General features: G+C 39.4%; 1 protein-coding gene and 1 non-coding gene across 8 annotated transcripts in view; one reads left to right on the top strand and one right to left on the bottom strand.

Moving 5' to 3' along the window:
* SCN8A (sodium voltage-gated channel alpha subunit 8) overlaps nucleotides 1–27,968 on the bottom strand; it is a 165,247-nt gene that overhangs the window by 51,375 nt on the left and 85,904 nt on the right. For all 7 annotated transcript variants that reach the window (XR_012078339.1, XM_072972777.1, XM_072972775.1 and 4 more), the window contains 6 exons: nucleotides 27,117–27,338; nucleotides 25,680–25,743; nucleotides 23,716–23,857; nucleotides 21,980–22,186; nucleotides 20,817–21,110; nucleotides 9,658–10,020 (listed from right to left, as the gene is read on the bottom strand). Coding sequence is in view for 6 of the 7 variants with exons in the window: in XM_072972777.1 (XP_072828878.1) it covers nucleotides 9,658–10,020; nucleotides 20,817–21,110; nucleotides 21,980–22,186; nucleotides 23,716–23,857; nucleotides 25,680–25,743; nucleotides 27,117–27,338 (1,292 nt within the window). In the remaining variant the exon portion in view is untranslated. The remainder of the gene's footprint in view (nucleotides 1–9,657; nucleotides 10,021–20,816; nucleotides 21,111–21,979; nucleotides 22,187–23,715; nucleotides 23,858–25,679; nucleotides 25,744–27,116; nucleotides 27,339–27,968) is intronic.
* TRNAS-AGA (transfer RNA serine (anticodon AGA)) lies at nucleotides 16,925–16,997 on the top strand. The gene has a single exon. It is a non-coding gene; the product is annotated as a tRNA-Ser (tRNA).

A 27,968-nucleotide genomic window follows, 5' to 3' on the forward strand; every position in this document is an offset into this window, starting at 1 on the left:
ATGCAAGAGCATTTAGCAACAGATCCAAATAAGTGGTTCCATCAAAAGGTCTTGGTAACAATAAGATATCCAGAAAAATCCCTACATATTTTAAAATTAAACAACAGACTTCTAAAGATCCATGAATCAAACAGGTAATCACAGGGAAATTAAAAAATATTTTAACTGATGATAATGAAAACATAATACCTTAAGATTTGTGGGATAAAGCTAAAGAAACCATTAGAGAACATTTTATAGCTTTAAATGTTTATATTAGAAAATATAAATCAATGCTCTAAGCTTCCACCTTAAGGAACTAGAAAAAGATCAAATTAAACCCTAGGTAAGTCGGTGAAAGGAAATATTAATAGAAATCAATAAATTAGTAAATGGACAAACAAAAGACAATCAAAAAGGTCAAATGTTGGTTCCTTAAGATTATTAAACTGATAATTCCCCTAGCAAGACTGATCAAGAAAAAAAAAAGCAGAAAGCACAAGTAATAATTTTCAGGAATAAAAAGGGGGCATTATTACAAATCCTACAGGCATTATTAGGGTAATAAGGATATACTGTGGACAGCTTTATGCCATTTCATCTTGGATGAAATGGGCAAATTTATCCAAACACAACTTATCAAAGCTGACATAAGAAGAAACTGAAAATCTAAATAGCCCATACTAATTAAAGAAATTATAATAAAAAATGTTATCACAAAGAGATGGCCCAGGTGGTTCCACAAGTGAATTCTATCAAATGTTTATGGAAGAAATAATACCAACTTTTCACAAATTCTTTCAGAAAACAGAGGCTAAGAGAATACTTCTCAACTTATTTTATAAAGCTAACAAAACCATGATAATAAACCTGACAAGAACATTACAAGAAAAGCAAATTAGAGACCAATATCCCTCATGAACAGAGATGTGAAATCCCTAATAAAATAAGAGTAAACAGAATCCAGCAATATATCCAAAGCATGCTACATCATGACCAACAGGGTTTATCCTAGGAAAGCAAGGTTAATTCAACATTAGGAAAAAAGTCAGTGTCATTCATCACACTAACAGAATAAAGGAGAAAAACCATTGATCATCCCACAGAGATGCAGAAAAAGAACAGTTAATAAAATTCAACACTTCTGCATAATAAAATTCCTCAGTAAGCCATGAATACAATGTAGCAGTTTCAGTCTGATAAAAAACATCAATGAAAACCTACAGCCAACATCATACTTCTTTGTAAAACACTAAATCCTTTTCCTCTAATACTGGAAACAAGGAAGGATGTCTGCTTCTATCACTTCTATTCAGTTTTGTATCTCAAGTCTTAGCTAGTGCAATATAGCAAGAAAAATAAATTAAAAGCATAAAGATTGCAGTTGCTATTATTCATAGAAAATACTGTGTATGTAGAAAAATCCTATGGAATTCACAAAAAAAATTTACAAAAATTTTGCATTATGGAAAACAGTATGGAGATTGCTCAAAAAACTAAAAACAGATTTACCATATGATCCAGCAATCCTATTCCTGGGCACATATCCAGAGGGAACTTTAATTTGAAAAGATAACATTCATCCCAATGTTCATAGCAACACTACTTGCAATATCAAGACATGGAAACAATCTAAACGTCCATCAACAGATGACTGGATAAAGAAGTTGTGGTATATTTATACAATGGAATACTATCTAGCCATAAAAAGAATACAATAATGCCACTTATAGCAACATGGATGAAACTGGAGAATGTCATTCTAAGTGAAGTAAGCCAGAAAGAGAAAGAAAAATAACATATGATATCATTTATAAGTGGAATGAACTTATTTACAAAACAGAAACAGTCTCACAGACATAGAAAACAAACTTATGGTTACCGGGGGGGAAGGGGTGGGAAGGGATAAATTGGGAATTTGGGACTTGAAGATACTAACCATACATATGAAACAGATAAGCAACAAGTTTATACTGTATTGCACAGGGAACTATAGTCAATATCTTGCAGTAACCTACAATGAAAAGGAATATGAAAACAAATATATCTATGTATATGTACGACTGAACTGTTATGCTGTACACCAGAAATTGAAACAACATTGTAAACTGACTATACTTCAATTAAAAACAACAACAACAAAAACCATCCCTCCAAGGCTAATAGAATCAACACATTAATTCATCAAGGTCGTGAGATATAAGGCCAATATATAATAATAAACTGTATTTCTATATTCTGGCAACAAATAATTGAAAATAAAAAATTTTAATTATGCCTTTTACAATAGCATCAAAAGATATCAAATACTAATGAATAAAACTAATGAAAGATCTGCAAGACCCCCACTAAAAACTATACAACTTTGCTGAGAGAAACTTGAGAAGACTTAAATAAATGGAGAGATACACCATACTCATGCACTGGAAGACAATATAATTAAGATGCTCATTCCCCTCAAACTGATCTATAGATTCAGCACAATCACTATCAAAATTCTAGGCTTTTTTTCTTTGAAGAAACTGACAAGATGATTCTAAACTTTGAAAGGACATGCAATAGATCTAGAACAGGAGAACAATCTTTTTAAAAAGAACTAGAATAGCGAAAGAATCTTGATTATTTCATAATCTTCAAAAATAGTATTTTTTGTTTGGAGGGCTCACACTATCTCATTTCAAGGCTTATTATAAAGTTAAATGATTATGACAAATACAGGAATGGTGTAAATATAGACAAACAGAGTCCAGAAATAGACCCACACATGTACATCAATTGATTTTTGACCAAGTTAACGGAGGAAAGAAAGTCTTTTTAATAAATGGAGGTGAAAAACTGGATACTTATCTAGGTTGCCTCCTACCTAATTGTACACACAAAAATTAATTAAATTGGAAATTAATTAAAATTAAATTGAACTGATCAAAGACCTGAACCTAGAACCATACTGCTTATAGAAGAAAAATATCTTCACGATCTTGGGGACTGGCAAAGATTTCTTGGACAGGATGCAAAAAACACCAGAAAAGAAGAAAAAATGATACACTTGACTTCATCAAAATTAAAAATTTTATCTATCTTTAAATAACTTGTAACCAGAACATATTAAAAAAGTAAAAAATCAGTAAGAAAAAGATAAATAGTGCAGATGAAAATGGGCAAAAAGATCTGAACAAACGAGTAACAAAGATAAATGAGAAGACAATAACATGAAAAGATGCTCCTCCTTATTAGTCATCAAAGAGATGCAGATTAAAAGCACAATAAGGTAGTATTTTATACCCACTAAAGGCTAAAACCAACACCAAATGTTGGTTAGGATATGGAGCAACTGGAACTCTAGTACATTACTGGCGGGAATATTAAAGAGAATAGCACAACTATTTTGGAGAGCTATTTGGCAGTTTCTTATAAAGTTAAACATATACTTATCATATGACCTAGGAATTTCATTCTGAAATTATAAATGAAATGAAATATAAATGAAAACACTTATCTATAAAAAGAGTTGTATGAGAATGCTTCCGGCAAGCTTACTCTATCACCGCAAACTGGAAACAATCTGAATATCCAACAAGAGGAGAATGAATAAACAAATTGCAGTACATTTATTCAATAAACTACCACTCATCAATAACAAAGAATGAACTACTGGTACACAAAACAACATGAATATATCTCCAAAACATTTTGTTGAGTAAAGCAAAGAAAACACGTTGTATGAGTTTGTAAAAATGAAAGAAAACAGATCTAGGATGATACAAATCAGAAATGGTTGTTTGGGGGCAGAGGGTTGACTAGAAATGGGAGAGTCTTGTGGTAAAGAGGGAACAACTCTCAACTGATTAGAAGCTCCTTCTCCACCTCCCTTTCACCCACATCTTCGGTAACTCTTGGGTGCCGATTACCCAATGTACTACTGCAATACTGATTATGCAGTGGAATTCCTTTGAGAAGGAATATGGAATGCAGAGCGTGTAAATATGTATAAAATATTATCTGTATTGTGGAAATTAAGAAGGTCAAACAAATGGGAAAGTCAAAGGCTATTTATTCTGAGCTTGATGTGGTGAGGGAGTCAGTCACCATCACATGCATTCTGGTGGAAACTCAAAGGCAGACAGAAGAGTAGGAAGGCTTTATAGCGAAAAAAAGAAGAGGCTTCAGGCGTGCCTGATTCAAGGCTGCTGGCAGGAAGCTTCAGGCATGTTAACTGGCAGCAGGGTAGCCGATGTGATTGGTTAGGGGTGCATATTTGGCTTTTTCTGGTCGGTCCTAAATTAGGAACAGGGACAAAAATTACAGAAGCTGTCAGGTACTTGGCTAGTGTTTCTTTCTTTCCAATTAAACAAAAATTGACATAAAGTGTACAGAACATAAAATTCACCATTTGAACCATTTTAAAGTACACAATTCAGTGGCTTTTAGTATATTTGCAATGTTGTACTACCATCTAATCCCAGAACATTTTCATCAGACCAAAGAAAAACATAGTACCTGTTAGCAGTCAATCCCAAGCCCCTGCCAACCAATAACTTGCTTTCCCTCTGTATGGATTTGCCTCTTCTAGACATTTCACATAAATAGAATAATATGATATGTGGCCTTTAGTGCATGGCTTCTCTTGCTTAGCATAATGATTTCAAGGTTCATTCATGTTGCAGCATGTATGTATCTTTCTATGGTTAAATTATATTCCATTGTAGGGATTCCACTATATCACATTTTATTTCTCCATTCATCAGCTAGTACGTACTTGGATTGTTTCAACTTTTTAGCTATTATAAATAACGATTTTTAAGAATATTTATGTATAAATTTGTGGGTGAACACTGTTTTAAATTCCCCTGGGTATATACCGAGGAGAACTGCTGGGTCACGTGGTTAACTCTATGTTTAATTTTTTAGGAACTGCCAAACTGTTTTCCAAAGTGTCTGCACCATTTACTTTCTTATCAGCAATGTTGGCTACTGTTTCCTGTGTCAGACTATGGCCAATGAAGGGAAGAAAACCTGGAGCAGACTCTCTCCCATGTAAAGCAGCTTCACAGTCACGTCCCACCTAGAATCTGCTTGGGATTCCGTGAGGTATGTCTCTGCTACTGGCTCAGCTGCCCAATTCTCATCACCTGGGAGGCGAGAAGGCATCTTCCTCCAACAACGCTGAGACCCAAGGTCCAGAGGAAAGATCACATAGTCTTTCTCTCCCCTCCCTTAGCTCTTCAGGTCATTTTTTTGGCAAATGGAGATGTCTATTTTTGTTTGTTTTGTTTTGCCAGGCAAGGAGGAGGAGAATTAACAACTTTTTAAAGCCAGGAGGCTCTGTCTTCTTCAAATTCAGCCCCTAAGGAGCCTTGGTGCAAAACTATCAGTAACAGAGGAAGCAACTGAGAAGCTTAATTACGTTAAACCCAGTACAAATTTGTCCCATTTCTCTTAACTCAACGCAAAGAGTATTAGGCACTTAGCCACTGACTTCCTACCTCCTAAATTGCAGTGTCCTTCTCAGACAGATGCCCTACAGGAGCTGCAGAAGGCAGGTTCTGCCCAAGGAAGCTTAGCGTGTTACTGATTTTAAACTGTTTTTACATGGAAACACATAACTGGAAATTTATCAGCTAGTCACCTTTCTTGGAACTAAAATTTACAGCATTCTAGAAGTGGCCTTAGAACCTAGCCATTTACCTCCTGTTCAAGACTTTCTAAATTTTTGTAGTCTGCCTTAAAATAACTGTACAGCAATTTCTCCTTCTCAAAGGATCTTTAGAATCATAGAAGAAATTCGACTCTCTCCAAGTCAAGCAATTTGGTAGAAATCCCACTGTCTACTTCTCAGGGCCAAAAAAGTATAGGAAAAGGAATGGAAACTGGCTTTCTGAATACCAAGGAGGGGCCAAGTAATACGCTTCACATTTTATAATTGTTACAACATTTAATCTTCAAATAGCCCTAAACAAAGGTCCTTTTATCTCTTTTTTTGCAGATAAGGAAATAAATGGGCTTAGAGAGGTCAGGTTAATTTTTCAGGATCATGTAAATAAATAAAGAACCCAGGCTTCATGGTTAGCACAGTGTAATGGTTAATGGTTAATGCTCTGGAGTTAGATTGCTCGGATTCAAATCCTAACTCCACTACTTACTATGCAAACTTGGACAAGTTACTTTATTTCTCAAAGTCTTGGTTTCCCCCTCAGTAAAATGCAGACAACAGTAGAATCTAACTCAGAGGGCGGGGGCTGTGAGCGTTGAAAGAGATAATGCTTGTACACTCACAACATGATTTCTGAGTTACATGTGGTTTGGGGATGGTCAGTGGCACCTGCTTCCTTTATGAGTGAAGAGCAATGATTTTCCAGCTCGGAGATGAAGATGTGGGAAAAGTCCCCTGTCCTCTGCTTCAGCAAATGCAAAAGTGAAAATTCTCAAACTATCAAAAAATCATCACCACTTAATCACAACTGAATAATTAATGAAGATGGAAAATAGTTCCTGATGATATTCTAATGAGGTGATGTCTGGATGTCTTTTTTTAATAGGAAATACTATATTTCTTAATCTGAGCCTAAAAAAAAATACAGATGTGGCACAGCCCAAGCATTAACATTGTGTGAGAACAGCTTGTGGACCACTGACAGCTCCAGCACCACTCCATAAAGCACGAGCCAGTAACTGGAAGCACTCTGACAGTCCAGGCAAAGCCAGGTTAATCCGCGGCTGCACACGTATCCAAAATGTTTTGACAGTGAGAATCACTATACCTTAGCCCAAAGAGGTATTAATTGCTCATTTGGCCTGGGCTGCAGGCCCAATATGCAAATAATATGACCATATTAATTCCTTCTATGATAAACGACTGTTTTCCTACTTTCAAATAAGCAGTCAGGAAGGCCTCTTGGCATCAGGAAGCCCTTGGTTCCATTTCCACAAGTCATGAAATCTCTGAGTCTATCTGTTAATAGGATAAAACCACCTACTGAATGGGGAGGTTATAAGAATTAAATGAGATCATGCATACAAAGTGCTTTGCATAGTGCAGTCAGAACGCAGTATACAATAGCTATAATTATTAGGTCCATTGTAGAAAACCACAAAGAACAGAAAACTGCAAGGGAGAAAAGTCGCTAAGAATTTCCCTTCCCAAAGGCCACTACTGTTAACTTTTACTCAGTCATCTTTTTTCTATACGCAGTTTGCCTTTATATAGCTCTGATATCATACCACACAAACTACATGCATTCTATTTTTGTTTTGTTTTGTCTTTTGGGCCTATTAATAGAACTTAGATATTTTCCCACACCATTAGCAACCAGGAGGTGCTTCTTTATGGCTTCTAACAAGATAGTTTTTCCTAGTTACAAAGCCCTTGGGAATGATAGTCTTGCCTCATCTCATCTTCTTGCCACTTTGGGATCTGACCTCCTGGCCTTGGGAATCCTCAAGTGTCACCATCATTATCTGGGGCCACTGCAAAGACTCTCCTAAGTGCTTACAGGGTGTTGAGTGTGCAGGACCCCCAAAACCCAGCATTCTGTCAGCCACAACAGCCTTACATTCCACAGCCATCTGCTCAACTGCCTCTCAAATTTTTCTCCCACACTATATAACAGAAGCTGTTAAAAAAACAAAAACAAAACCCGCAAACCTGCTCATCTGCCTTTAAGCTGAAGTTCAAGCTCCTTCCTGGACACCTTTTCTAATACCTTTCTCTTCAAAGAAAAAGCAAGATATATTATTCGGCTTAAATATTTTTAAAAACTGCTAGGATATCAATTTTACTTTGGGTCTCAACATTTGAATTGTGTCAACTGCAACGTCCACACTGACCTACGCCTCATCCTTCAGTGATAATCACCTTTTGTTTTTTCAGAGAATGTAAGTATCTATCTAATTGTGGAGCCCAAAATTTACATCCAGAATTAGCAAAATTCAAAAATTGTATTTACAGTAAAGATAATCATCCATGACATTTATTTTGGCCAACTATCTGATCTGGGGGGGGCCTTTGGAACCACTGTTCGTCATTATTATTGAGCCTATTATTCTTGGTCTTAAACAGTTCTCTAGAAGAGCAATGGCCATGTGACTGGGCCGAGAAGACATTAAAATCAACTGAGAAACGGAAGACTGGGGTTTCTGAAAGGTCTAGGATTCTGGTTCTATCAATGGTGAGCTGTGTAACTGCAAGGAGCACAAATTCTCTGAGCCTGTTTCCCCATCTCAAAGACAGGGATAATCAGCTCCACTTTGTCACCCATATGGGATTTTTATTCAGAATAAATAACGTATGTAAAAGTAATCTGTAGCTTGTAAAGAGCTACACAAACTTAAGAGGGAAGATGTTTTGCTTTTAAATGAAAAGGCAGGAAGAGAAAGGACAATGGCAAATATCCTAACTGCCTTCTGAATTTGTATCTGTACAGTCAAAAACTGTCCTGAAAACAGATCATTCTGAATAATTCCATCCTTGATTGTCCAGTTTTCCTCCACCCATGCAGCATGCTAATTAAAGGGTTGGCTATCTTCATGCTGTGTTAGAGGAAACTGAAGTGTTAGAACAAAACAGACCGACATGCTATCTCAAGAAGCTTAGACCAGCTAAGGAGGGACTGAGGAAGGTTGAGGAGTTAACAGATACAAAGGGTTAGGATCATTAGGTTGTAAGAATTTAAAACTAGGAAAAAGGTACAAACAGCTTAGAATCTAAAGAAATGTTGAGATGGCTTTTCCCAAAGAGGGGAGCCGTTATCCTAACCCCTAGACAAGTGATTTTGTGAAGCTATTATATGCAACTCCTCCAGAGCCTGACATTTGATTACATTTAAAATTCATCTTTCTCTTCCCTTTTCTTTCCTCCCCCATATACCATGTGTTCTTGCCCCAACCTCCTACTTTCCCCTCCTTTGATTTATTTCTATCTCAACCCCTTTTAAATGTCTAGGTCCAGTTTTCCACTGGTTTCCTTAACCTCTCCTTGCCTGGCTCTCCCAGTGCCTACTTCCCACCTTCAGCATTATGCCCGCACATTCCTCTTCGGAAAAAATCACATCTCATTCTTGGAGAGGAGACTAAGAAAATTATTCAAAGTTATGCTACTTTTTCTTTTTAATATAGAAGGCTAAGAGCTTTAAATTCCAAGCTGTTTCCCTATAAGGAGGGAGGACGTGGGGGAAAGGAAGCAGTGGTAGTTCCAAACCCGCTCAGACTTGGTCATTGGTGGTGGCAGACGCCCTTCTCATTCCATCTGGGCAGGATCCTCTGGCCAGAGGCATTCAGTCAAAGCAGGTGGGCGGAGGGAAAGAGAGAGGCAGACAGAGACGTGCAAAGATGGAGAGAAAGAAAAAAGAGGTAAAATAAAGGAAAGAGTTGATGGGGAAAGGGCAAAAGTCAGAAACAAGAAAGGAAGATGGGGAAGATAAAGCAAGGAATAAAGTAACAGAGGAAACAGGGCGTGTAAAGGGGGAGGGCTCAAGAGAGAAACAGAAACAAACGAGGAGGGAGAAAACAGAAGTGGTTGTGGGTAGAGACAAGAGTCAGGATGGAGTGTAGCCGAGAGACCAGTGGAATGGGCAGAACAGGGAGAGAAGAGAGGAAGGGAGCGGGAGAGACTGCCATGCCTAGCCTCGGTCTACTTGTGTACTTCCTTACACTGTCATCAGTAGCTGCCTTATCTATTTTCACCTCTGGCAGGAGACGCCCGCTGATGTGGGAGCCGGGGCCGCCGATGAGGGACACCACGCCGTTGCAGTCCACGGTGCTGTTGCGCTTGACGCTGCGCCGCAGGCTGGGGAAGATGCGCGAGGAGCGGCTGCCCTGGCTGTAGCCGCTGTAGCCGCTGTAGCTGCTGCGGCGCTCGCGGGCCCGGATGGGGATGAAGAGCGAGTCCCGGCGGCCCTCGCTCTCCTCCACCGTGCTGTGCTCGTCGTCTGCAAACTCGTTTTCCGAGCCCGGGTCCCGGAACCGCCCCGGCCCCCTGAAGCTGAAGATGCTGCTTTTGCTGTTGTGGCGGGAGAGGAATGGGGAGCCCGGGATGCTGAGCAGTGACTGTAGAGACAGGAAGAGAGGGAGACAGAGAGGCAGTCATGAGACAGGAGTCGGGAAGGGGACCCCACAGACGATGAGCAAAGGAGCCATCCTTGCATTCCTGTTAATCAGAACACAGGTGTTTTTAGAAAGCAATCCAGATGCTGAATTTCTGTTGTTCAGTACCCATCATGACACTTCTTCTTGCGTCATACCCTTGAGGCACATGTCTTTGACCCATTAACCATTCAGAAGTTCTATGCCCTGTTCACCCATGCATGGAAACGGTGCTTTTATCTCATGTTGTATGCAGCAAATCACCAGGAAATTCATCAATGTCTAGTTCTCATTACTATGAGCTCCCGTGAAGTGTGCCTTTAATTCACCAAGTTAGACTTCAGGCCACACTTGGCAAAAGGAGAGAATTTAGAAGTGCCCAGTCATCTGCTGCTCTCTCAATGGGTACCACCTGCCCTGGAGGTTGAGAACTATGCTGACAGTGTTCTTCAAGTTTTTTACTTTGGTGTAAAATGGTATCTGTCCCCTCCTACTCTATTTTAAAGTCTATTATGTTTTTAATCTTAAGTTTACATATTTGTAAATTACATAATTCCCAGCAATGACATTTTAAAATAAAATTCTTATTTACCACTTAGAAATTTTCCTCATTTCTTTTTCTCCTTCAGCTTATACTTCCACATGCTACATTCCCTGAAGAATTTTATGCTAATGTATATTTTTATGCCTGAATGTATTTTATTGATCACCTTTAAATACTTTTCTGCAACAAAAAATTAATAAATAAACTGTACTTAAAATTTAAAAAATTTTCCTGTGATCATGAATCTCTAAGAATTTTTAAATTTCTCCTGAATTGAGTTTTTATTATAATTCTTATTAATACAATGGATCACAAATATATTCTACATTTTACAAGTAATTACTAAGCTTAAAAAGAATTTTATTAAAATATATCTCAATAAGATGAGTTTTTTTAAATTGGTGTTTTGGTGTTTAAGTATTTGGAGATAGTATTACTTATTATTAGAACCAGACATGGCTCAACATTAACCCCTCTGCTCCCTTCTAATATTAGATTTTAAGTGCGGAGAAACCTGTTACCACATGGAACAGAAGGATTTTGTTAGAGTAATGTCAATTCTTTGAACTCCTTCCAAGTTACATGCCAAAATTACATACTAAGCTATCAGCAAAATTTATCTTAATTATCTATCAGCTGACAATTAAATCAAGTCCTTACCAGAAACTGACACAACACTGTAAACTGTCTATACTTCAATAAAGTTAAAAAAAAATCAATCCCTCTTTCAATTTTGTTGAAAGTATAGAACTGAAAACCACCCAGTCTGCCAACAGGTTTGTTACCTAGTTGTTAGAAATATTCCATTTCCTAATTCCTAGGGATATTAAAAGGCTTTATTTATTATTTACTAATAATTATATCAGTACCTCTTACAGGGGTTATTCTTTTACTTTAAAGGAACCTTATTTAACTCAACAGAAAAGGCTGGAATAATCAAAATATTGTCAATTTCTATATAGCATTGCCAAGTTAATTTTTGAATAAAATGATTTTAGCTTATCACATGATTTAAAGATATTTTCATCAAAACCTTAAAGCCACAGGTTTAGGTCATTTAATTTACAAAAATGCCTACCACATGATCTAAATGGCAAAGCCAGTCCCCACTGTCAAAGCAATTGGCCAAATCAGACTTATTTTCATTGGAAAAAGTATGACCTCCTGTTTCATTTTTAATAATTGTATTAGTATGTATCCCAGGGACATCTGCCCTGCTCCTGAACTTAAAACATCCCAAATGTCCCTGATTATAACTCTATAGTTCACTCTCAAAAGAAGCATGTGATAGGTAAATTCAAAAAGTGTTACAATGGATTTAAGTTTCGTAGATTAAAGAAAACTTTGTAGATGTTAAGATAATCAATTGTCTCTTTCTCTGGCACCCTCAAAGATTTCTATACCTTAGAGCAATACACCACTTAGGATTTGGGATAGTAGAGAGGTACGCCTTCCTTTTATAAAGTGGGAGAAGGTTGACTATGAAAAGAAAAGTGGGAAAGGAGAACTGGTGTGACTTTGGACCAAAGGGCTAACCTTAGGCACAGGAATATGCAACTTAAAGATCTGGAAATCAGGGTCCTTAAAACTGTGCTTGGAAATTCTTCAAGTGCCCCAAGGGGATGCAATCCCAGTTTGAAGACCACTGCTCTGAGAGAATGAAACTTGACAAGCTGACCTCGGACAATCCTCCTTACTACCCCGAGATACTTAGTTTGCCCAATTATGATTTTGAAGGAACTTCTGAGATAACTTTTAACTACATAGGATTTTTGCCTTAGAGTTTAGGTCTTAACCTTTTTGTAAAACGATTCCACTGTGAAAGTTCTAGAACTATGCCAAAACAGTGCATATAATAAAAGTGCTAAATAAGCCTTTTAAAATAATACTTTTGCTGATAACCCCAGAATGGCTGTAGGGCTCCTCTCTACTATTCCCATCCTTTTTGCTACCGAGAACCCCACTTCTAGTTCTAGATTCAAAATGATCCCAGTTCCACTCTCTCCCTACGATGTACAAAGCCCCCATGCCCAGATGGGTACATTTTCTTTGGATATTTCTAGTTTTGTCATCCTTCATTCCCTCACCTGTATTTCCCTTGTTATGTAGAGTCTTTTCCTGCCTTGGCTTGAAGCAACTCACAAATCTCTGAGATAATCAATGACTATGATCACTGGGAGCCACATCAAGAAAGCCATTAATCATACATCATCTTCTATAAAAGTTATTGTTAAATCAAACCATATGCTATATATAGGCCTCAAGAACAGAGGATGCAGGCATGCCACATCTCTGACCCTTTTCCTGATCACTCTGACTTGTTTTGCTCTTCCGCACCATCTCTGCACAAGAGAGGAGGAGCTGCATTGGTCGGGTCTCCTTTATGAGTGGATGGTGTCACTGTGTATTAAAAGGGCACATAGGGCCAGCTCTTACACATCCTTCTCGGTGTTGTTGGACTGGTAAAGGGATCAGGGCCTCCTCCAGCTTCCTGCCTGCTATTCCTCTCCTTACACATATGTTTGGGTGCCCTCACTGATTCATTTCCCTGAACCAGTTCTCAAAGTGTGATTCACAGATCAAGGCTAGTATACGATCTGCTACTGGTTTGCAATGAGATAGTAAAAATTAGAAGCATTTAGAAATTTTAATAGCATTTAGACAATATCCAAGAGTGATAAGTTTTCAGGAAATTTATTGTAATTATATTTTACAAGAGTATCAGTTCATGAAGAATTGGGAAAAACAGAACCTGGTCCTTCACTAGAGAGACTGAGAAGCACTTCTCTAAACAAAGTGGCTGGCCAGAAGACTGCTAAGTGTCTTAGAATGTATCTATGATTTTGTTTTCATCAGGTGTGGTAAGGTGACAGACACAGAGCCAAGTGCCTTTGAAAGAAGAGTTTATTACCTATAGTGCCACAGCGTGCTACACAGGGCCTCATGGGGCGGTACTGGAGTCAGCCAGGAGGCAGAAGGAGCGAAGGGAAAAGCACGGCCCAGGGCCTTTACTGTGGTTTCCTCGGGAAGCAATGGGCGAGGCAGAGTAGGCAGATTGGAACAAGTGTAGAACTGGACAGTCTGAATAATTCCAGACAGGCTCTGGGCTATCAGATCAGTCCTGTAAGTCCTGGCCCTGGAGTGATTTAGGGCATGAGAAATACTGCCTTGGTGTGTGAGTCAGACAGAGGGAGGCTGGCGATAAGGGTCCTAGATTGGTTGATCTGCACATGAAAGGCATACTTCCTAGCAAGCTGTTGGCTATCTCTAGGAACTGGCACTTGGAGGGACAGTCTCTCGCCAGTCAGCAAAGCTCCTTACATGTCAAAGCATCATAAAATATGGAAAATAAAAAAAACTGCCTCGCTCCTCACAGCAAGCTCCCCTGGGCTGAATCTGTGATTTTCATTAGGCCAATGCTGGGTGCTGACACTACCTGATACATTAGGCCTTCACATTAGGAAAGAGGTTTGACTTTTATTTGACAAATGATCACTAAATACCTATTGCGTGCTAAGTGATACGGATAGAGTGGTGAACAAGACATGCAACATAGTTCCTGCCCTCTAGAAACCTGTAGCCTAGTAGGAAATATTGTATACTATATGAGATCTAACATACCTGACTATTCTTAACTGACAGGAAGGAAAGTGATAAGGAAGATAATGACCAATTCAGTGACCCATGAACACTTGGGAAATCAGGATCCTGAGACAATACATACTAAAAGGAAACAGTTTATCTATTATTCTGTAATTCTTCGACCCATTCTTGGCAAAAAGATCTGACGGCAATGAATGTGGAAGGGGGAATGATGACTTGCCCCATTTCTCCTTGTACCCAGTAGCTAATCCTGACTGAGCCAATTCTTCAAGGAGATACCTCCTGGAGGCAGCCACCCCAGGCCCTCCTCAATCTCAATTTTCCTGGATTGGAGGGTTTCAGTGATGACTTAGGACCCATGGCTCTATTAACTCCTGGGATCCAGACCAGTTCATGAGATGGGTCTTGTTTTCAAAATCTTTCCAGTCAACAAACCAGAAGCTTCTGGTCCTTTTCAGACAGTCAAATCACAGCTAACTAAAAATACCACCTGAGGTCTAGGTGTTTACTTGGTTGAATAGCTCTGGGGTGTTCTCGATTTGAAGGAGTGGCCCTCACGTTACATGGAAAAATTAACTGGGAATTTCAGGGCATTCACATCAGCTATGTATTGGGATAAGGCTTAACAAAGACTGGGATGTTTAGAATGTAATAAATTGACTATTTAAATGTTCTGTTTCCATGTCATGTTTCACTTTTTCTTCACTTTACTTTTTCTTTCCAACACAGCAGTGGTTCTTAAAATGTGGTCTGGGAACTCCTGGGGCCCTTGTGACCCTTTTGTGGGGTGGGGGGATATCACAAGATTAAAACTATTTCATAATAATACTAAGATGATATCTGCCTTCATCACTCTCATTTTTTTTTTTAATGGAGGTACTGGGGATTGAACTCAGGACCTCATGAATGCTAAACAAGCACTCTACCACTGAGCTATACCCTCCCTGCTTCATTCTCATTTTCTTACAGTTATATACTCGACTCTGTGAGCCTGACAGTTTCACAGTATTTAAAACTTTTTTGATGAGATTGATAGTGATAACGTGTGTGATTTTTAAATATTGTGTGTTAGTACTTGGAAGATCTATAAAACTCAGTGACCCAGTATTTCCCAAATGATCAATGCAGGACGCTACAAATCATGCACAAGTTCAAAATCTACAGTGCAAAATACGACAAAGGATTTTAATGTAACAGAGTACCAAGTTACTGATACACTTTTAGATTCCAGGATGCAACAAATTATTTAAAAATCTACCACTATCCAGTTTTGGAATAGCATAAAAGAAGGATATTTATAATGATCTGAAAAGGCTATTTAAATATTCCTCCCTTTTCCAACTATATCTGTATGAAACTAGATTTTCTTTAAATAATTCAACCAAAAAATACTGCAACAGACTAAATGTAGGTATGATAGCTCAGCTATCTCCTATTAGACCACAGATTACAGAGATTTGCAATAAAGTAAATAGTACCACTTTCTCCATTAAATTGTTTTTTGATTTGGAAAACAGTTAATTTTTATAAAAATATGTGTGATTTATATATGTATATGTTAAACATATAATGAGTTTTTCATTATTTTTAAGTAAATCAGTTAACAAATATTTTTAAATTAATTATAATTTCTAATACAATCAATTAAAAGCACATTTTAAAAAAGTTCTTTGGGGTCCTCGATGATTTTTAAAGATTATAAAGGGGTCCTAACACCAAAAAGTTTGAGAACTGTTACAACCGATTAATTAAAATACTTTGCAAAAATGGATTCAATCTAACATTTATAAACTCACCTAAACCCTAAAAACACAGTAGTAATTTTAGAGAGAAGTGGGCAGGAGCTAGGTTGGGCAGCCATTTCAAGAGGATCCCAGCAGATCTGCAGTACAGGGAACAGACATACACTTGAACTGTGTGGTGGGAAAACTGAAGCCACATCCACTGTTAAGCCATGTAACAGATGACCATGTATGCATGGAGATGAGTGGGGAGGGCATGGCTCTAGACTGTAGTACAAGGTTTGCAGGCAGAAGGACCTGATTCAAATCTCGACTCCAACACCTATTAGCTGTATAACCTTAGACAAATTAGTTAATCTCTCTAGGCCTCAGTTTCCTCAACTATTCTTCCAGAAAAAATTAGAGAAACTGCAGGAGAGCCCTAGGACAAAGAATATGACTACAGCGTGGGGCTTCTAAGCAAGTCTTGGCAGCCAGCCATGGCCTCTAGGAATCCACAGTTTTTTTCAGATGGGGACATTAGAGGAAGTGAACATTTTCATGCAAAGGAGGACATCTCAAAAGACTAGCTTTATTTTTTGAACTAGGGAGCAATCAGAGTAACTCTGCGCTGAAGCCTACAGATTAATCAGAGACCACTGAACACCAAGGTGTTAACGGCACTAACGGATGCATAACTTGCTCAGCCACGGCTCTCAGCATGGGGGTTGGATTACAACAAAGCTGCAGTCACACTTTTCCCCAAAAGAGGCTGAACTAGGAGAACGATGAGGTGAAGGTGAGACAGAGATGCTTCCAGGCCATAAAGAACTCCCAGTAGGGGTTAAATCAGATTTATAAAAGTCCTCCATTCATTTTCCCAACAAATATCTGAATGTGCGTAGAAGCAGGCCTGGACTTTAGGACTTTATCTAAGAAAGGAGAGGATATGAACATTATTAAACATAAAATCACACAGAGTAAAAAGCAACACATAATGGGAGGACATGGCTCAGTGGTAGAGCATGTGCTTAGAACGCATGAGGTCCTGGGTTCAATCCCCAGCACCTCCATTAAAAAAAAAAGGCAAAACATAAAGAGGTATGTATAAAACACAATGGAAAGATGAAATGGTAATCTCCAATTGGGTGCAGGATGGGGGAGGGAGAGGGAAGGTTTCTTGAGAGAAGGATGTGAAGAATAAGCATAATGTGGATATTCAGAGATGGGAAGAAACAAGTCATTGTGGAGAAGCTGTTTCTGGAGCAAAACAGAGGGGCTAAAACAAACATCATAATGAGAAGCATCTCGTAGCTCATTCTGGTGTGAGTACAGGGTGCCTGATGGGGCACCGTGACCGTCACTGGAGACTGACAAGGTAGGCTGTGTCCGGGAAAGGGGCAGTGCTATGAATTCCGTGCTGAAGGGTTGGGACTTCACTAGCAAACAGGGAATTCTCTAGGGCAATTCCCTCTCCCGTTCTTCTTAATAACTATTCTAAACTGTCAATATTTTCTTAAATCTCCCAATTCAACCTCTTGTTCTCTTCGATGAGATTTTTAATTTCCTATGTTATTGAAAATGAGAAGCTGTCAGGTGTCATCTTCCTCAACTTCCTACTCCCCACTACAAACTTACCCACACACGCCTGACCCCACCGCTCTCATGTTTTGGGGGACAAGATGCCCGTTTTCTGTTAGAGACTACATCTATTTTCACATCTCCCAAGACTGTGCTCTATTTTCTTTTCTATTCTACTCCATTTTCCACTTCCATCTCCCCCTCAAGAGATTATAAAAATGCTTGTCTTCACCCATATTCTTTAAAGAAGTTTGAATGAGAAGTCTCCACTTCCCACTCAATATGGCATCCATCCTTACCCTGAGCTAAAATGTGTCTTTAATGCTCTCAGTGACTTCTGCTGCCAAATCCAATGGACATTTCCAATTCTGATCTCGTGAAGTGTTTCTGTTAAGTTTCAACCCGTTGATCACTCCCCTGCTTTCTCCAACCTTTGTGTTCTCCAGGCCTGGCTGAACTTCCGCTTCTCTGAGCACCTCTAATGACCGTTCACTTGTTTTTCTTCATGAGCTCCATCTCCGATGCCCATCAGTGGCATCGCTGGCCCACTGTTCTTTCACCTGACATGGTCTCTGAGTCATCTCATCATGTCTCATGGTTTCAATCACTGCCTCTCAGCTCAGGACCTCTTCCCTGGGCTATCATTTGATTATTTTTGTGTCTAAAAGACCTCTCTGCTTGGTCTTCCAACAAACCAAACATGGGATGTCCAAACTGGAACATACTTTTCTTCTAAACCTGGAATGTCCTTCCTTCCATCCTACTGCTCCCTCACCGACACATACATGTATTACCTAATTCCTGTTTATCTTTTATTTACCTTCCCCAGAAAATCTTTGTTGAACCTCCAGGTTGGGATAGATCTGTGCCCTCCAAAACACCCCAGCATATCTCAATGATGGAATAATACCATTAATGCCATTACACAAATAATTTTTTTAATGTATCTGGCTACCCCACTACACTGTAGGCTCCCTAGGGCAGGGACAGTGTTCTAACCACCTTTTAATCTCTAGAACCTAGCACAAGCCTTGACACATGGTGGGCATTCCACAAACGCCTGTGATGAATGATGAGAGATGTGTTTTAGGAAGTGATCTGTGGACAAAATATAAAACATTAAGGAGAAAGAGAAAGACGAGAGGGAGTGAAACTGCACTGGATAACTTCAGTAGAACAAAATAATACAAAAGTCTGAACTAAAACAGGATTAACAGGAATAGAAAGAAGGGATTTTGCTGTGATAAAATGAACTGGACTAGCAAAAGATTGAACTAGGCAAGAAGAGGCACAATGAAACATCTCTGGGAAACAAGAAGAGACACTGCCATAACTGGTAACTATAATCTATTCTATGCTTTACAAAACTTCTTTAAATGGCCTAAAAACTGGACTTTGGTAATATTTTTTGAAATCCAAAAATATCTCTTATGTGATGAAATTTATAGTAAAACAATGATCAGTAAGTATCCATAAGTCCTCTCCCCTCTCTTTCTCTTAGCTTCCCCACTTAAAAAAGCTGGGTATCAAAATGGATCAAAGACTTAAACATAAGACAAGATACAATAAACTTCCTAGAAGAAAATACAGGCAAAACATTATCTGACATACATCTCAAAAATGCTCTCCTAGGGCAGTCTACCCAAGCAATAGAAATAAAAGCAAGAATAAACAAATGGGACATAATTAAACTTACAAGCTTCTGCATAGCAAAGGAAACCATAAGTAAAACAAAATGACAACCTACGAAATGGGAGAACATTTTTGCAAGTGAAACTGACAAAGGCTTGATCTCCAGATATATATATATATATATATATATATAGCTCATACAACTTAATAAGAAAAAAAAAAAAACCCAATCCAAAAATGGGCAGAAGACCTAAACAAGCAATTCTCCAAGGAAGAAATACACATGATTAATAGACACATGAAAAAATGCTCAGTATCACTAATTATCAGAGAAATGCAAATCAAAACTACGTTGCGGTATCACCTCACACCAGTCAGAATGGCCATCATTCAAAAGTCCACAAATGACAAATGCTGGAGAGGCTGTGGAGAAAAGGGAATTCTCCTACACTGCTGGTGGGAATGCAGTCTGGTGCAGCCACTGTGGAAAACAGTATGGAGATTCCTCAAAAGACTAGGAATAGACTTACCATATGACCTAGGAATCCCGCTCCTGGGCATATATCCAGAAGGAACCCTACTTCAAAAAGACACTTGCTCCCTAATGTTCACAGCAGCACTATTTACAATAGCCAAGGCATGGAAACAGCTTAAAAGTCCATCAACAGATGACTGGGTAAAGAAGATGTGGTATATTTACACAATGGAATATTATTCAGCCATAAAAACTGACAACATAATGCCATTTGCAGCAACATGGATGTTCCTGGAGAATGTCATTCTAAGTGAAGTAAGCCAGAAGGAGAAAGAAAAATACCATATGAGATCGCTCATATGTAGAATCTAAAAAAAAAAAATCATAAATACAAAACAGAAACAGACTCATAGACATTGAATACAAACTTGTGGTTGTCAGGGGGACGGGGGGTGGGAAGGAACTGGGATTTCAAAATGTAGAATAGATAAACAAGATTGTACTGTGTAGCACAGGGAAATATATACAGGATCTTGTGGCGGCTCACAGTGAAAGAGAATGTGACAATGAATGTGTATGTATGTTCACATATAACTGAAAAATTGTGCTCTACACTGGAATTTGACACAACATTGTAAAATTACTATAACTCAATAAAAAAAAAGTTAAAAAAAAGCTGGGTAAAACTAGAGGCTTTTAATCTAGCATAGGCTAATTTATCAGCATGACAGTATATATCCAGAATAATTAATTACTGTAACTTGCCACCCTCAAATAAGGTGACCTAAAGAGTTTCATGACTTTTCTTTTAATCTACAATTACATGCAACTCTTAAACAGAGGTATCTGATCTCAATTCTGAAGTTCAGATGCTAAGAGGAGAAAATTTCTTCCTGCTGTTTTAGAACATAAGGCTTGCTCATGTGACACAGACTTTTCTGTTGAAGTTAAATCTGCCAAAGCTGACCATGCCGTCCTAGGGCCAGCTTTAGAGCAGAGAAGGGAGAGCAGGGTTAGAGCACAGACAGTCCTAAAACGCTGGTAACACGTTCTCCCGGAGGAAAACAATGTGGAGCATAGAAAGGTGAACTTGAGGATGCAGGGCTGGGTCTGGAAAATGTAAAACCAAAGGGGAATAAGAAAATCAAGTAAGGTTAGGAAAAGCAGAATTTCTTAGGCTTATATGACCTGGCGCAGAGCTTACCTGGTTCATGATGGAAAATTTCCTCCCAATTCTGTTGTCTGGCAGCCGGAAGGCCTTCCTCCTCATACCATCTTCTGACTCTGACTTAAATACCTTCTCGGGATCCCCTTTCTCCTCTCCTTCAGAGAGTTCCTTTTGCTTCCTCTTCTTTCTCCTGTTACGTCTCTCTTTGGCACTCTTGGAACTGAGTTTAGACATTTCAGATGAGCTCCGGGGAGAGCCTGCCCCTTCTTCACCTTCCTCCTCTATGGCATCCTCTGAGACAGTTCCTGCTGAAGTGGCCATCGCCGCCGCCTGGGAAAGGGGCCACAGCAACAGACCGGATCAGAAGCAATTAACTGGAGCCACCCCAAGCCAAGCAAATAGTGCAGATCGCTTCAGCTCCCATAGGCGGGGAAAGGAGGGAAAAAAGGGAGAAAGAAAAGCAGCCCATCAGAGGGGATTGTGGCCAGGGCCTGGCCACCTGCATTTTCTAGTTGAATCTGTATTGTGGCTCACAGCCTGTGTAATCAGTCAGAGAACTGTGTGGGGAGAACTTCAGGATTTATTCTCTTGAATAAATTTCTTCTCTTGAGTATCTCAGACAAGAACTTGGCTGCCTTCTCAGTACCAAACAATCCTTTCTGGGCAACCCTGAAAATCAATGCTAAGAAAATATACTATACATTGTGGGCCCAACAATGTAAAACTACATGTATATTTGGATAAGGATTAAAAAGTAAAGTGTTATGGTGGTAGGATCACAAGTTTGTTTTTTTTAATTTTTACTTTAATATTTTACCTGTATCTTCTTTTCGATACTTGTCATGACCACAGAGTACCTCTGAAGGAGATCCTAATATTTTCCTCAACAAAAAGGCTATGCTTACAGGAAGTATTACTTAAATTGCTCTGGCCACATTTTTTCCTCCCCAGCCATCACTGCAGTTGGACAGTGAACAGGTGAGAAATTCAACAAAAGATCATATTAACAAACAATTTGGCCATTAAGACAAATGGAATAGTTGGACGGACCCTCTGCAGTTGTTACTTGGGTTACTTTAATCAGATCAATGCCTTCTATTTGACAGTGTGCCTAAACAGATCAATTAGAGTGGCAATCAGATGGGCCTTAGTCACGGTGATTTGGCAGGACGGACTGTTGCAAAGAACGAATCACCAACCTGTGCCTCTTCCTGCTGCTTCTTCAGTTGCTCCAACATCGCTTTGAATTCAGCCTCTTTCTGCTCTGCCTCCTCCAGTGTTGCCTGATTCTGCTCTTCATAAGCCATGGCCACCACAGCCAAGATCAAGTTCACCAGATAGAAGGAACCCACAAAGATGACCAAGACGAAGAAGATCATGTACGTTTTCCCAGCTGCTCGTAAGGTCTGTGAAGACAAAGACCACTTTCTGAGTTGCTTGCATCAAATGACCCAGGCTGCAAACACGTTCCTCTGTGGGGCCACTGCTGCATTTTGAACAGGACAGTCCTTCACTGTGTGGGACTTCTTCACACTGCAGAACACTTAGCATTCCCAGGGGCCTCCCCTTACCCTCAACTCGCAGTAAATGTCAGTAGTATCCCCATTTATTGTGACAAAAAAGTTCTCTTCTGTGTCCATATACTCCTAATAGATCCTAATATATATACATATTCCTTTCCTAGAAAAATGCTTAATTTTTTTTTTAAAGGAAAAACTGCTCTGGGCTAAGAATTACATTTGACTTTGTCAGTTGGTTCTAAAACAAGCATGAAGAAATGAATACAAGACCTCAGCTCATTTATCTATTGGTCCTCGAAGAACATTAACAGACAAATTCCATCGCTGGGATCAGGTCCAACTCACAGAAAGTCCCTGTCCAGAGTGACATCCTTCCTTGTCCTTTTGCAGTAGGATGAGTTTTTAAAGAGGGATATGACATAAAGGATAGTGGGGGGAAAGGAAAAGGAAGGAGGATTCCTTTCAATTGCAACAAGCAGAGAGACATCAAAGGACAATGGGGCTTTAGGTTATGTACATGCAACCCACTATTACTTACTTTTCATCTTTATTCTTTTCAACCACAAATATTTCATGGCGCAACAGCCACAAATATTTCATGAGAAAGATCTGAACCTGAGAATACATTAGGCTCTACAACAGAAAGGAAGAATTCTAGGAGATATGGATAAGAAGCTTCCTTTAAAGAGTTTCCTTCATGCCTGAGGTGGACATGTTTCTCATTCTCAGAATAACTGGCATTATCAAAGCTGGGGTCAAATGGAAAACAACGGATTATCATAGAATTTCTAGGCTGGAAGACCCTCAGCAATCACCTAGACTAACTTTTCCATCGCAACCAGCAAGGTTAAATGACTTGCCCAGAGTCACCAAAGTAGCCCAACAGAATGGTACTAGCCTTATTATTTATTTATTTATTTTAAAAATCTGTCACAACCTGCTTGAACAAATCCCAATGTGTTACAAATCTCAAAATGTTGGCGTATTTAGGCTCCAGGATCCTTGTGGATAAAAATCTCATCTTCATCATGTCTGGCAGAGTGCCTTGCACAATATGTTTAATTAATATTTCTTAAAAAGATGACCTAAGCCCAAAAAGCCAAAAAGAGAAATACTGCAGATGGTCCGGTGAAATGACAGGAAGTAGGTAGAGACAGCAGATTCCCAGGCCAGGCGAGAGGCTCTCGGACTGTGAGCCCTACAGCTACACATGAAGAGCATTAAAGAAACCGGGCAAGAGGTGGGAGAATTCACTTCATTTTGTAAACCAGCTGACTCTGAGAAATCCCATCCTAGGATTCTGTATAATGTCCTCACTAAAGGTCTCTTATACAGAATGTCCCCAACCCTATGTCTCATGTAAATTCTGTCACCAAAGAAAAAGAGACAGCACTTGAAGAAGAGGTGTTACTTACTAATTGATACAAGTTTTCCCAGTAGTCCTGGGTCATAAGGCGAAACAATGCCAAGAAGGCCCAGCTGAAAGTGTCAAAGCTTGTGTAACCATAGTTGGGGTTCCTTCCCGCTTTCATACACTGGTATCCCTCTGGGCATTGCCTGAGGAAAGAAAGGGAAGTTCAGGGCTTTTCAATGCAATTCTGTCCAGTCATTAGGTGTAAGTCATCTCTATGACCTTGGAGACAATAAATAACCATCTACAGAGGCATGCCAACAAATAGGAATTAAAATAAAAAAGAAGAGGAGAAAAGAAACAAAGTAGCTGGGTCAATTTTTCAAAAAAAATGATGCCCTAGGGACAGCCTAGGATCAGAAGCACCTTAAAAATGTTGAGTCCTATGTCCTACCCAAGTCCTAGGAATAAAAGCTCTGGATATGAGAGCCATGAATCTGCATTTTTAGGGGGAATGTCAGATGATTCTTATGTGTGCCAAAACTTGAGAATCACTGTCCTAGATTCATATCAATGTGCAATTCAACCAAATTTAACTTAGCTACTATCTTAAATGACAAATGGCTAGAAGTTCCTCTTAATTGTCTTTGTTCTCTTAACACTCACTGTGACAGCCTGTGTCATACTGGGGATTTCAGTGACCTTGGTTATTACAGTTCTTCTGCTGTAAGACTCACCTGATATTTACTGCAAGGTAATTTCTAGTATCTACTTCAATACATAATTAAATGGACTTCTAGTTGTCATGTCATCTTAAAACGCCAATTCCTAGAGGACAAGTATGCTCTAAATAATGACACTACAACCTGCATTGATACAGTCTTCTGTTTATAAAGCACGTTCATGTATGTTGTCCAACTGGATCCTTTCATAACCCTTTGAGAAAGTGAGAACATGATTAAATTCATTTTCAGATGAAGAAATTGAGGCTCATAGCCTTGAGAACCTCTTGCCTGGCCTGGGATGCCAAATGGCTTGCCAAAAGTCTTAGAGCTAGAGGTGGGGGAATCAAGACTCAAATTATGTTGCTGTACACTCATGTTCATAGCAGCATTGTCTACAACAGCTAAAATGTGGAAACAACCAGGTGTCCATCAACAGATGAATGGATAAACAAAATGTGGTATATACATACAGTGGAATATTATTCAGCCTTAAAAAGGAAGGAAATTCTGACACATGCTATAGCATAGATGAACCTTGAAGACATTCTGCTAAGTGAAGTAAACCAGTCACAAAACGACAAGTACTGTATGATTCCACTTATATTACGTACTTAGAGTGCTCAATACCATAGAAACAGAAAGTAAAATGATGGCTGTCAGGAGCTGGGGGGAGAGGAGAATGAGGAGTTATTGTTTAATGGGGACAGAGTTTCAGTGCCCATTAGGAAGAATTCTGCAGATGGATGGTGACCACGGCTGTACAACAATGTGAATATACTTAACTCCACTGAACTGTACATTTAAAAGTGGTCAAACTGTACACATAAAAATGGTTAAGAGAGTGAATTTTATGTTATGTGTATTTTGCCACAATAAAAAAAAATGGGAAAAGACATTACGCTGCAACTCTTTTCCCTTCCGCGTGCGGCGAGGCCTAGTCCATCTTGGGTCAACCTTGGGTGCTAAGCTATCATGAAGGCAGTCCTTACTCTCTATTTTATTAATTGTGGTATGATAGAATGAGGGGAGTCTACAAGAGACAAGCAAGGCAGCTGGTGCTATAGATTCTAATTTTAGCCTTTTACATCTTTGATTTGACTTGAGACTATAGGCACCTTTGGCTACTAGTGAAATGTCAACTTTGGATGGACAAACAGAAAAATAGAAAGAAACTCTGAGTCAACCAATATGTCAGACCCACTTGGGGTTTACTACAGGAGCACAAACAAAAGTGAAACTCTTGCCTACTTTTGTCTGATACATTATTTTAAGGCAGGAGAATAAAATTAGGTGAGCTACTTACCCAGCATCGGAACTGTTCCCACAGAGTAAAGGTTCCAGCATGCCAGGAACTATGTAAAAATTTGCTAGAAAAGTTTGAAGAGGCAGGAAATGAATAAGGTAGATTTAAGTAAATGAGAGAATAAGGTTACACTGTTCTAACTAACCCAGCAGAAACAGTTATTGATTTTAGCTCATATAAATCTCTTCTGACAGCAGTGAAATCTGGTCAGGATTCTTTCCCATTAATTATTTTCCCATATATATTTAAAAATGAAAAGTGCTACATACAGACTTCAATGCAATGTTCTTTTCACCTGAGTCCCACTCGCACTGCAGATCTGTATGTCATGTTCTGGTACTCAAATCAAAGGGCTCTAAAGGGGAGTTTTCTGAGATCTTCACTCTTTTGTACGATTTTATCCTTTTATCTTTACAACTTCTCTTTACCAAAGATAAACTGAAAATCTTCACTGAGCACTGGTTATCATGTCCTGTTTTAAGTCAGAGGGCATGTTCCCCTTTCCCGTATGTGTCCCTGAAATCCTCTTTGCAACATTTGTTAAGGCTACTTAACTGCTTTCATTTCCTCAAGAGGGTCATTACACATTTGTCAAAACCCATAGAACGTATGACACAAAAAGTGAACCCTATGTAACTATGAGCTTTAGTTAAAAATAATTTATCAATATTGACATATCAACTGTAACAAATGTACCATACTATGTTGGAAGTTAATAGGGGAAATTGTGTATGAGGGTGGGGGCAGGAGAGGGGATGTACATGAGAACTCTGTACTTTCTGCTCAACTTTTCAGTAAGCCTAACACTGCTCTAAAAATGAAGTCTATTAACTAAAAACAAATAAACATTGTATAATAGCAGAAAAAAAGAGTGACTAACAGGGATACTGCTAACTTCCCCCCATTGTTTTATAGAAGTACCACTACAGCAGTAAGACCCAGGTGCTCTGGTTCCTGAAGTGAAATTGCAAAAACTCCTTAACTGAACAGGATCAAACAGTGACTTAGAGATGACCTGACTCCCTGGCCCACACTGATGACCAAGGCCTTAGTGGTATCAAGAAGGCTCATTATGTATATTCTGAACTAAATGCTTACACATCTCAGGTCACCTAGCCAGGGGGAAAAAAGGATTTCTATCAAGTTTCTAACCCGGATTTTCAAAGCAAAACTTGAGGGATACATGTGAAAAAGATACAAAGTTTCATTTTTGCTTTTAAAGGGAGGGAAAAGAGGGTGAGGGAGAGAGGGCCGATGCCTGAGAGCTTCTGAACACAATCCACCTCGAGGAAAGGGAGTAAGTTCACAAGGCTACCCCCAGCCGTCCTGGCCTTCCTTCCCGGCCCCAAGCACTCTTTAAAGCCCAGCGGCGGCTTCTGACCATGCGAACAGGAGACGGACCTTTCTTCCTGCTCCTGCAGAGAAGGGGCCACCTACTTTTATTGTTGATGTACTCTTCCCAGTCAAAGCCTTTGGTGCCGTTCTCAAGATAGCTCTCGTTGAAGTTTATGGGCCACACCACACACTTGTTTCGCAGGTTTCCCATGAAAAGCTGCAGTCCGATCAAGGCAAAAACACTCAAGCAGAACACCGTCAGGATCATCACATCTGACAGCTTCTTCACGGACTGAATTAGGGCACCCACAATGGTCTTCAGGCCTGAGGGGAGAGAACCCCCAGAATCAGAGTCACCCCACAGCCCTCCCCGCCTCCCCCAGCCTTTCTCTCAGCCACGGCTCCTGCTCCTCCCCACAGCGCCACCCTTGAAACATGGCCATGTCCTCTTAGACACCATTACAGTAACAGTGGCTCAGCGATGTTAGCAAGTTTCCCAGAAGCATCCATATTGAAGTCAATACTTTTTAAAAAGAAAAAGCAAGTTCCTTCTCCAACATGTGGCTCTTTCCTCCCTGGAAGTACTTTCCTGTCTCTGCTTCTCAGCTCCTCAGATGAGTCAGGCTCTTCCTTGCCTTAGTGTGTCCACACATGCTGTCCCCTCTGCCTGGAAGTCTTCCTTCCATTCCCGCGTCCTTCCTGACTAATTCCTACTCATCAGCTGGTCTTGGCTTAAATATCAATTCCCCCAGAAAACCTTCCCTGGCTTTACAACTCTTCTCCATCCCATGCTATGACCATTCTAATAGCGCCTTGTACTTTCCTCTGTAGCACTTATCACAGTTATAATTAACTGTTTATGTCTGGCTCGTTCACTGCTGTATCTACATGGCTCAGCCCGCAGAAGGTACCCGGTAAATTTCAGCTGAATAAACAGTATCAGGAACTGAGGAG

The sequence above is a fragment of the Vicugna pacos genome, chromosome 12 (assembly GCF_048564905.1).
Source record: "Vicugna pacos chromosome 12, VicPac4, whole genome shotgun sequence".
NCBI lineage: Eukaryota > Metazoa > Chordata > Mammalia > Artiodactyla > Camelidae > Vicugna > Vicugna pacos.